At 40.3% G+C, this 12,201-nt stretch overlaps 1 protein-coding gene across 1 annotated transcript in view; it reads right to left on the bottom strand.

Moving 5' to 3' along the window:
• The window catches only part of PAX4 (paired box 4), a 215,832-nt gene that overhangs the window by 101,668 nt on the left and 101,963 nt on the right, over window positions 1-12,201 (bottom strand). The window contains exon 4 of the mRNA XM_069765445.1: window positions 11,076-11,148. Within this exon, the coding sequence (XP_069621546.1) occupies window positions 11,076-11,148 (73 nt within the window). The remainder of the gene's footprint in view (window positions 1-11,075; window positions 11,149-12,201) is intronic.

The following is a 12,201-nucleotide window of genomic DNA, read 5'->3' as shown; positions in this document are numbered from 1 at the left end:
ACACATCTAGATATGTTCCTTAAGGGGTCTAGTTTCCAAAATGGGGTCACTTGTGGGGGGTTTCCACTGTTTAGGCACATCAGAGGCTCTCCAAACGCGACATGGCGTCCAATCTCAATTCCAGCCAATTCTACATTGAAAAAGTAAAACGGCGCTCCTTCACTTCCAAGCTCTGCGGTGCGCCCAAACAGTGGTTTACCCTCACATATGGGGTATCGACGTATTCAGGAGAAATTGCACAACAACTTTTGTGGTCTAATTTCTCCTGTTACCCTTGTGAAAATAAGAATTTGTGGGCTAAAAGATCATTTTTGTGTAAACAAAAGCGATTTATTATTTTCACGGCTCTACGTTATAAACTTCTGTGAAGCACTTGGGGGTTCAAAGTGCTCACCACACATCTAGATAAGTTCCTTAAGGGGTCTAGTTTCCAAAATGGGGTCACTTGTGGAGGGTTTCTACTGGTTAGGTACATCAGGGACTCTGCAAACGCAACATAATACCCGCAGACCATTCTATCAAAGTCTGCATTCCAAAACGGCGCTCCTTCCTTCCGAGCTCTGCCGTGCGCCCAAACAGTGGTTTACCCCCACATATGGGGTACCAGCATACTCAGGACAAATTGGACAACAACTTTTGGGGTCCAATTTCTCTTGTTACCCTTGTGAAAATAAAAACTTGGGGGCTAAAAAATCTTTTTTGTGGAAAAAAAAATATTTTTTATTTTCACGGCTCTGCATTATAAACTTCTGTGAAGCACTTGGGCATTCAAGGTTCTCACCACACATCTAGATAAGTTCCATGGGGGGTCTAGTTTCCAAAATGGGGTCACTTGTGGGGGGTTTCCACTGTTTAGGCACATCAGGGGCTCTCCAAATGCGACATGGCGTCCAATCTCAATTCCAGCCAATTCTACATTGAAAAAGTATAACGGCGCTCCTTCACTTCCAAGCTCTGCGGTGCGCCCAAACAGTGGTTTACCCTCACATATGGGGTATCGACGTATTCAGGAGAAATTGCACAACAACGTTTGTGGTCTAATTTCTCCTGTTACCCTTGTGAAAATAAAAATTTGTGGGCAAAAAGATCATTTTTGTAGAAAAAATGCGATTTTTTTTTTCACGGCTCTACATTATAAACTTCTGTGAAGCACATGGGGGTTCAAAGTGCTCACCACACATCTAGATATGTTCCTTAAGGGGTCTAGTTTCCAAAATGGGGTCACTTGTGGGGGGTTTCCACTGTTTAGGCACATCAGAGGCTCTCCAAACGCGACATGGCGTCCAATCTCAATTCCAGCCAATTCTACATTGAAAAAGTAAAACGGCGCTCCTTCACTTCCAAGCTCTGCGGTGCGCCCAAACAGTGGTTTACCCTCACATATGGGGTATCGACGTATTCAGGAGAAATTGCACAACAACTTTTGTGGTCTAATTTCTCCTGTTACCCTTGTGAAAATAAGAATTTGTGGGCTAAAAGATCATTTTTGTGTAAACAAAAGCGATTTATTATTTTCACGGCTCTACGTTATAAACTTCTGTGAAGCACTTGGGGGTTCAAAGTGCTCACCACACATCTAGATAAGTTGCTTAAGGGGTCTAGTTTCCAAAATGGTGTCACTTGTGGGGAGTTTCCACTGTTTAGGCACATCAGGGGCTCTGCAAACGCAACATGGCGTCCGATCTCAATTCCAGCCAATTCTGCATTGAAAAAGTCAAACGGCGCTCCTTCACTTCTAAGTTCTGCGGTGCGCCCAAAAAGTGGTTTACCCCCACATATGGGGTATTGGCGTATTCAGGAGAAATTGCATAACAAAATTTATGGTTACATTTCTGTTTTTACACTCGTGAAAATAAAAAAAATGGTTCTGAATTAAGATGTTTGCAAAAAAAAGTTAAATGTTCATTTTTTCCTTCCACATTGTTTCAGTTCCTGTGAAGCACATAAAGGGTTAATAAACTTCTTGAATGTGGTTTTGAGAACCTTGAGGGGTGTAGTTTTTAGAATGGTGTCACACTTCATTATTTTCTATCATATAGACCCCTCAAAATGACTTCAAATGTGATGTGGTCCCTAAAAAAAAATGATGTTGTAAAAATGAGAAATTGCTGGTCAACTTTTAACCCTTATAACTCCCTAACAAAAAAAAAATTTGTTTCCAAAATTGTGCTGATGTAAAGTAGACATGTGGGAAATGTTATTTATTAACTATTTTTCATGACATATCTCTCTGATTTAAGGGCATAAAAATACAAAGTTTGAAAATTGCAAAATTTTAAAAATGTTCGCCATATTTCCGTTTTTTTCATAAATAATCGCAAGTAATATCGAAGAAATGTTAACACTAACATGAAGTACAATATGTCACGAAAGATCAATCTCAGAATCAGCGGGATCCGTTGAAGCGTTCCAGAGTTATAACCTCATAAAGTGACAGTGGTCAGAATTGCAAAAATTGGCCTGGTCATTAAGTACCAAATTGGCTCTGTCACTAAGGGGTTAAACCATAATTTGCCAATATGATGAAAATTACTTGTTATATGTCAGTTATGCAATAGCTTTATTAAATTATGTTTTGTTCATTTCAGCTAAAGAAACCTGTTAGACCTGCAGATATTCTTGAAATCCTCTGTAAAATGCTGTTTTTTAGATAGGATGTCCGGGCAGAAAACAGACATCTTGACATATATGAGACTCAGAGGCAGACCTTGAAAACTAATGATTGTTTATATTTTGTTTATGCCTTTTCAATTACTACTGATGTGCAGCATTATTTGGTTTGGGCATGCGCAGAGATACCATGCCTGTAATCTTCATATAAATACTGCACCCTTTTGCAGCAAGTCAGATCTTTTCCCTTGTTATATTCTTGGGAATCTCCATAATATATTTTTATCTCTTACCTTGATCTATCACTTTTAAATTGTAACTTTTGTTCGAAATACATTTTTTTATTTAAATAAATTGTGAAGGCTGGATCTTTTGTATAAAATTCAGATTTTCATATCATGTTTTATTTTGACAAGTAAGCAATAACCTCACATTTATTTTCTTCACCTAATGTAGTGATGAGAATCTATAATTAGGAACAATCACTAATGTATTGAAGAAATATAAGCTTCAATTTATATACAGTATGTAAATTTGGTCATCACTAATTATATGATTTGTATGTATAAGAAACTAGATGTGTCGCTGATGACACGCAGATCTACCTATCCGGACCTGACCTCACCTCCTTACTTACCAAAATCCCGCACTGTCTGTCTGCAATTTCAGCCTTCTTTTCTGCTCGCTTTCTACAACTGAACATGGACAAAACAGAATTCATCATCTTTCCCCCATCTCACTCTACCCCTCCACCAGACCTATCCATCAATGTCAATGGCTGCTCACTTTCCCCAGTCCAACACGCCCGGTGCCTCGGGGTGATCCTCGACTCTGCCCTCTCCTTCAAGCCACATATCCAAGCCCTTGCCTCCTCCTGCCGTCTCAAACTCAAAAATATTTCCCGGATCCGTGCTTTCCTTGACCGCGACACCGCAAAAACGCTAGTGCATGCCCTTATCATCTCCCGCCTCGAGTACTGCAACCTCCTACTCTCTGGACTCCCCTCTAGCACTCTGGCACCGCTCCAATCCATACTACACTCTGCTGCCCGACTAATCTACCTGTCTCCCCGCTATTCCCCAGCCTCTCCCCTATGTCAAGCCCTTCACTGGCTTCCTATCGCCCAGAGACTCCAGTTCAAAACCCTCACAATGACATACAAAGCCATCCACAACCTTTCTCCTCCATACATCTGTGACATGGTCTCCCGGTACCTACCTACACGCAACCTCCGATCCTCTCAAGACCTCCTTCTCTACTCCCCTCTCATCTCTTCTTCCCACAACCGCATCCAAGACTTCTCCCGTGCTTGCCCCATACTCTGGAACTCTCTACCCCAACAGATCAGACTCTCGCCTACCATAGAAACCTTCAAAAAGAACCTGAAGACCCACCTCTTCCGACAAGCCTACAGCCTGCAGTGATCCTGAAGTTGCTGAACCGCCGCGCAACCTGCCCTACCCTCTCCTAGTGTTTCATCACCCCTCCCCAGCAGACTGTGAGCCCTCGCGGGCAGGGTCCTCCCTCCTTATGTATCCGTGTGCCTGTTATCTGCTCATGTTTAATGTATTTGTCTATATTTGCCTCGTATTCACATGTAAAGCGCCATGGAATAAATGGCGCTATAAAAATGTATAATAATAATAATAATAATAATGTATTCAAGATATTCCATTCTTTTCACTATTTGTTATTAGGAATGCACGTACATACCGTATATCACTTATACTGTACTATGTACTGTGATTTCTGTGTGCAATCTTATTAATTTATTGTTCAAAATGTTTTGTATAAAAATAATTATAGGGGTAATATATTTCCAAGGTGAAAATGCATTTTATATTAAGAGTAGCAAACAACTGTATTTAAAATCTGTAATTTGTCCTTCTTGCTCTTCTTCTGAAGTGTCAGGCTCTTGTAAGCTAGATGGTATCGTATTTTGTGCAGATTTAACAATATAAATTATATTCCCTTAGTGACTGGGCCAAATTTTTTAAAATCTGACCACTATCAATTTATGTGGTAATAACTCTGGAACGCTTCAACATATCCCATTGATTTAGGGATTGATTTTCATGACACATTATACTTTACGATAATGGTAAATTTAGGTTGATACGTATGTTTTGTGTTTTTTTTTTATAAAAAAATAATCAGAAATTTTGCAAAAATGTAAAAAAAATGTGCAATTTTCAAACTTTGAATGATTATCCCTTTAATCCAGATCATCATACCAAAGCAAAACATTAACAAATAACATTTCCCTCATGTCTGCTTTAAATCGGCACCATTTGTAAAATGTTATTTTATTTTGGTAGCATTTTAAAAGGTTTAAAAATGTAGCAGCAATTTTTTTACAAAGAAATTTAGAAATGTACAACATTTTTTATTTTGGGACCTATCAAGGTTTGAGGTGACTTTGGGGGTCCTATATATTGGCAAACCCCCCAAAGTCATACCATTTTGAAAACAGCACCCCCTGACATATTGAAAACTGCTGTCAAGCAGTTTATTAACCATTCAATGCTTTTCAGGAATTAATGCAACGTGACATGACGGGAATGAAAAAGTGTATTTTTACCTCCTAAATGTCGCTAACGTCTGAACAGGTCACTATAGCCGGCAGACTCTAAGGCAGCTATTTGGCCGTGATCTGCCATGGCAAATATCAGGACCACACAATCATGATCTTAGGGCACCAATGGGAATAAAGAGGAAGGCCCCATGCTCTGTTATCCATTTATATTATGTAGTTATTATTGACAGCAGCAACTAAGGGGTTAAATAGATATGGATGGTGCCAACACTGATCGTGACTAATGCAGCAAGTTGTCAGCTATAGTGGACAGCTGACAGTTGCTGGATTGTCACCTGTGTGGGGATGCTATTCTCTTACAGGTGCTTCTCACAAAATTAGAATATCATCAAAAAGTTAATTTATTTCAGTTCTTCAATACAAAAGTGAAACTCATATGTTATATAAAGTCATTACACACAGAGTGATCTATTTCAAGTGTTTATTTCTGTTAATGTTAACATAGTTAGTAAGGCCAAAAAAAATAAATTTTTCCATCCAGTTCAGTCTATATTCCATCAGAATAAATCCCCAGATCTACGTCCTTCTAAACAACCTAATCACTGTAAGATACAATATTGTTACCCTCCGAGAAGACATCCAGGCCTCTCTTGAACCCCTCGACTCAGTTCACCATCACCACCTCCTCTGGCAAGGAATTCCAGATTCTCACTGCCCTAACAGTAAAGAATCCTTTTCTATGTTGGTGGAAAACCCTTCTCTCCTCCAGACGCAGAGAATGCCCCATTGTGACCATCACATCACCTTCCTTGGTAAAACAAATCCTCGGAGAGATATTTGTATTGTCCCCTTTTATACTTATATATGGTTATTAGTTTCAACTATCTGCCTTAGTAGTAGACCTTCCATGATTTCTGTTATATTTATGGGTTTGTAACAGACCCCAATGAGAATTTTGTTACTATTTTTCCCTACATGTATTTCGACCCATATGGACTTGATATCCTCATTCCCTTCGCTAATATCCTCCCTTAAAGTGGACTTTAGACAAGACTTTACATAAAGACAAATCCCTCCTCCTCTCCGATTTTTACGATTCTTTCTAAACTGACTGTAACCTGTTAAGTTAACTGCCCAGTCATAGCTTTCATCTAACTATGTTTCGGTTATTCCCACTATGTACATATTTCTGCTTCTAGTTCTTCCATCTTGATTGTCAGGCTTCTGACGTTTGCGAGCATGCAGTTTAGAGGATTTTGTTTTGTAGCAATCTCCTCCCTGTTGATTGTTTTAGAAATTTTCTTACCTCCCGTCTGAGTATAATGTCTTGGGTCTTCTTTGCCACACCTCATATCCTTCATCAGTATATTTTCTTGTTTTATGTTCGTGTCTAATGTTTTTCTTCCCGTCCCCTCTTCTTCTAGTTTAACGTCCTCCTGATGAGTGTAGCGTGTCTTTTGGCGAATGTGTTTCCCAGGTTTGTTGAGGTGTAGACCATCTCTGGCGAGGAGTCTGTCATACAGGTAATTCACACCGTGGTCCAGGAATCCGAATCCTTGTTGTCTGCACCATCGTCTTAGCCAGTTGTTCACATCAAGGATCCTGCTCCATCTCCAGTTGCCATGCCCGTCTACTGGTAGGATAGAAGAAAAAAACACCTGTGCATCCACTTCCTTTACTTTCTTCCCCGACTCTTGAAAGTCCTTGCAGATTGTCGATAGGTCTTTCCTTGCCGTATCATTGGGGCCAACATGTATCAGAAGAAATGGGTGGATGTCCTTAGAACTGATGAGCTTTGATATCCTATAGGTCACATCCTTGATCTTCGCACCTGGGAGACAGCATACTTCTCTTGCGTTATGTCCGGTCTGCAGATGGCTGCTTCTGTGCCTCTTAGTAGTGAGTCTCCCACCACTACCACTCTTCTTCGCTTCTTGGCTGTACTTTTTGTTGTGACTTCTGGGTGTTGCTGTGTGTCCTTTTCTTCTTTGCTTGCTGGTAGTGCCTCATCCTTAGGTGTGCTATCTTCATCCTCCACAAGGCCTTGGTATCGGTTTCTCAGTTGTGTGGTTGGTGATGTCTCCATGGTCTTCTTGCTTCTTTTGGCCACATGCTTCCACTCGTCTGCTTTTTGAGGTTCTCTTACACTTTATTCACCTTCTATGACCAGTAGAGATGCTTCTGTTCTGTCTAGAAAATCTTCATTTTCTTTTATGAATGTCAAAGTTGCAATTATTTCTTCCGGACCCCGCACCTTTTCTTCTAAAAGGGCCAGTAGTCTACTCTTTTGGCAGGTGAAATTGGATTCTTCTTCTGGTCGATCTGTGAACATGTAGCACATGTTGCAGCTCACTATGTAGGTTATCACACCTACCATTGTGGTCCTAGATCCTGCTGACTTGCTGTGTATCTTCCTTCTTGCGTAATCTACTGTGTATAACCTTATTGTATAATCTGCTGTATTTTTTCCTGAGGGAGACTCTTTGCTTTTCCCAGAAGGCACCTGGAATATGTAAATTGTCCTCCTCAAGCTTCAATCCCTGGTTTGGCAATGCTATCAAAGCAGCTGGTCCCGGCTGTACCCAACGATCTTCTTGCTGATGGAGACTCTTCACTTTTCCCAGAAGGATGCAAATTGTCCTCCTCACACTTCAATCCCTGGTTGTTGATGATTAATGTTGATGATGATTTAATGTTGATGGTTATGGCTTACACCCAATGAAAACCCCAAGTCATTATCTCAGTAAATTAGAATACCTTATAAGACCAGCTTGAAAAATGATTTTAAAATCCGAAATGTTGGCCTACTGAAATGTATGTTCAGTAAATGCACTCAATACTTGGTCGGAGCTCCTTTTGCATCTATTAACGCATCAATGCGGTGTGGTATGGAAGCCCAGGTTGCTTTGATAGCAGCCTTCAGCTCGTCTGCATTGTTAGGTCTGGTGTCTCATCTTCCACTTGACAATACCCCATAGATTCTCTGCCAAGTCCTGCTGGAGAATGAATTTTCTCTCTCTCTCTTTTCCACCCAGAACAGGAATAGTGAAAAACTGAAGCGATGGATCCGTTTTTTTGTTTTTTTTTCACCCGGGAATACAGTGACTTCCTGTTCCGAGAGAGATTCCAGAATGGAAAATGCATGATTTTTGTTAAAAACTGGACCAGGCGCAGGATTCAGCCATTTATACCTGCATTTCATATGTTTTTGGCTGGATCAGTTGTTGTGCAGTTTTCCACCGGACAGAAAAAACGCTGCTCTGGACGTTTTCTCCATTCGCCGTAAAACTAATTTTGACGGATCCAGCAAAAAACGGATGAAACGTTGGGACATCAGGCGCAATCTGGAGCTAATACAACTGTATGAGAAAAAAACGGATCGAGCGGAAAAAAAACGGATCCTTTTTTTTAGAAATTCGACGGATTGTACCTGATGCAAAAAACCTGATGTGTGAAACTAGCCTAACCTGTGTTGTTTTCGTGCTTATTTCCTCAATGTGTTTCTTTGGGGAGCTTGAAAAACGCATGTAAAATACTCAGCTGCATTTTAAAGGGAACCTGTCACCTGAATTTGGCGGGACCGGTTTTCGGTCATATGGGTGGAGTTTTCGGGTGTTTGATTCACCCTTTCCTTACCCGCTGGCTGCATGCTGGCTGCAATATTGGATTGAAGTTCATTCTATGTCCTCCTTAGTACATGCCTGCGGAAGGCAATCTTGCCTTGCGCAGGCGTGTACTACGCAGGACATAGAATGAACTTCAATCCAATATTGCGGCCAGCATGCAGCCAGCGGGTAAGGAAAGGGTGAATCAAACACCTGAAAACTCCGCCCATATGACTGAAAACCGGTCCGCCAAATTCAGGTGACAGGTTCCCTTTAAATTGCAGAATTGCTGCATTCTGCACTAAAGAAACACTGCTTGAAATATGCATCGGAAACACATAAAAACATGAAAAACATGCATAAAAAGACTGCAGAAAAACAGAATAATAGAAGTACAGTAGATTGCTACTGCGTATTATGTTGTGGACACCGGCAGAAAAAATGTGGGAACATGGCTTTTCTATTAGGACTTTTGCACATGTTTTATAAAAAGAAAAGCAACATATTTGTGTAATTGCATTTTGTACATGCTAACTTTTTTCTTTGAAGTAACTTTATTAGTAAGTTTTTGATTGGCTTTTATTATTACCTCCACTGGGGACGAATAGTAAAAATTAAATCTGACATTCTTTTCTGCAATTTTGTATTTTTTAAATTTTACCATGAAGTATAAATTATTTGTATTCAATTTTGTAAGTCATTATGATTGCGGAGATGCCTTATATGTATATTATACTTCACTGTTTTTATTGGTTGCAATATCTTTTATTGTAAAAAGCCCAAAAATTGTATTTATATTTTGAATATTTTTTATTGCATTTTCTTTTAGTTCTAATAAAGGACTTCATTAGTTAGTATTCCAAAGCATTATTGCCTGTAATAGTATATGGCATGTCCTAATACTTACCAATGGCGGACCTGTGGTTCTTTGTTATACCTCTGGTGTCCATAGTTATGTGTCATCAACCTGCAATCACATGGTAGTGGTGACAAGAGGCTTAAGGTACCTTCACACTCAGCGACGCTGCAGCGATACTGACAACGATGTCGATCGCTGCAGCGTCGCTGTTTGGTCGCTGGAGAGCTGTCACACAGACAGCTCTCCAGCGACAAACGATCCCGAGGTCCACGGGTAACCAGGGTAAACATCGGGTTACTAAGCGCAGGGCCGCGCTTAGTAACCCAATGTTTACCCTGGTTACCAGCGTAAAAGTAAAAAAAACAAACACTACATACTTACCTACCCCTGTCTGTCCTCGGCGCTCAGCTTCTCTGCACTCCTCCTGCACTGACTGTGAGCACAGCGGCCGGAAAGCAGAGCAGTGACGTCACCGCTCTGCTTTCCGGCTGCTGTGCTCACAGCCAGTGCAGGAGCAGTGCAGAGAAGCTGAGCGCCGGGGACAGACAGCGGTAGGTAAGTATGTAGTGTTTGTTTTTTTTACTTTTACGCTGGTAACCAGGGTAAACATCGGGTTACTAAGCGCGGCCCTGCGCTTAGTAACCCGATGTTTACCCTGGTTACCAGTGAAGACATAGCTGGATCGGTGTCACACACGCCGATCCAGCGATGTCTGCAGGGAGTCCAGCGACGAAATAAAGTTCTGGACTTTCCTCAGCGACCAACGATCTCCCAGCAGGGGCCTGATCGTTGGTCGCTGTCACACAGAATGATTTCCTTAACGATATCGTTGCTACATCACAAATAGCAACGATATCGTTAACGATATCGTTATGTGTGAAGGTACCTTTAGGCTAGGTTCACACTGATTTTTTTCTTAAACCTTGTGAAAAGGGCTATGGAAACGCTCCTTTTATGGGGAGTTTTTGGTGAAGTTTTTCATTTCCTGAAAAAGTTTTGAAGAATTTTTTTCCTACAATATTCTTTGTAGCCTTTTGATTTGGCTGCACCTATATTGGATAAATTTACTTAAAGGCATCTGCAAGTAATATCTCTCTTGCAACAGTATGACACTTTAGGTTAATGGCATGTGAGGCACCACATACCAATCTTGTTCAGGGAGGAAAGGGGTTAAAGAACATGTTAACCCACATGTAAAAAATGCTATAGGTCAGTAAATTAGATGTCAGAGCTATGGAACAAGGTTTCTAATTATGAATTTTACATTTCCAGAGATATTGGCACACTTCTGTTCTATTTGTCTGTACTCATGCATTACCCAACTTTATGCTGTACCTTCTGATTTAAGAATACTTGAAAATCTTTTTAAGTTACCTATTAACTCTAACTATTAAATCATTCTTCAAGTGCTATAAGAACCTTGTATTATCACTTAATAACATGTATGTTGTAAAGTTCAGCTTACCTGGACTTGACGGCTCCAAAGAAAAGATGAAGGTTGAAGGTAGATTCCTTAAAACTCTATTAATGGATGATACCTTGAAACAGAGAATTTTAGCAACACACTATGAATATAATTAGCATACATAGATAAACACATGGGTTAAGACAAAATTGGTAAACCATTGCAACCAACAATTATCAATTTGTTACTAGGGACTGCGTAAAGTCAGACGTCATTTGGCTTTAGTCATGGAACATGATTAGTACTCTGCCTGTATTTTATTCAGGTCATCAAAATGAAACATGATTAAGATGACTACTTTGCAATCATGAGATATTATCTACATAATGCTACTCACAAACATCTACATTATGCTACTCACAAACATATTAAGGATTTTGGAACTGTAGAACTACTGTTCCCTGCCAGTCTTTCTGCCTGAATCATGATCACTCTGTAAGTGTATTAAACAATTACATCAATCAGACACCACATAATGGGATGATCAAATGGCTACGTTTTTATTCTAAGAATGTGGATTTATTTGATTTATAAATTGCTGACGTTGTTTTCCCACAATGGGCATAGTTTTATCTCCATGCACATATGTTGTAACGAACAAACTTGGTAACTTTAGGTTTAATATTTAGAAATGTGTATTATATAGAAACTATTACACTTAACTTAAATTTTTCCTACAGTTAATTCCCTTTTTCTTGAAGGCGTTGCCTGGTCTTAGCCTACAAGTCTGCAATCACTTTATGTTACTGCAGGCTTGTGAATCCGCACATTGTGAGCACAGTGCACTGTGAGGGTGCTCTGGTGCTGGGAGTGAGTGGTCATGAGACTGCAAGTTTGCGATTTGCATACTTCCGGCAACATTCTGACTACACGTGCTCGGCCTCATTCAGTACACTTGCATTGAGTGACACCGCCCACATCTAGTCGGCATTTAAGCACATGTATTCAAATTGCAAATCGGCTCCCAGTTCTGGCACCGGAGAACCCTTACAGCACGCAATATGCACGATGTGAGGATTCACAAGGTTGCAGTCTCATAGAGTGATTGCAGAATGATTGCAGACTTGTAGCCTAAGGCCAAACAATCTCTTTAATTATTGATTTCACACCCTGTTGATTAGTTAGC

Source organism: Ranitomeya imitator, chromosome 4 (assembly GCF_032444005.1).
Source record: "Ranitomeya imitator isolate aRanImi1 chromosome 4, aRanImi1.pri, whole genome shotgun sequence".
Taxonomy (NCBI): Eukaryota; Metazoa; Chordata; class Amphibia; order Anura; family Dendrobatidae; genus Ranitomeya; species Ranitomeya imitator.
The sequence above is the reverse complement of the archived record's forward strand: the minus strand, read 5'-3'. Positions and strand labels throughout refer to the sequence as shown.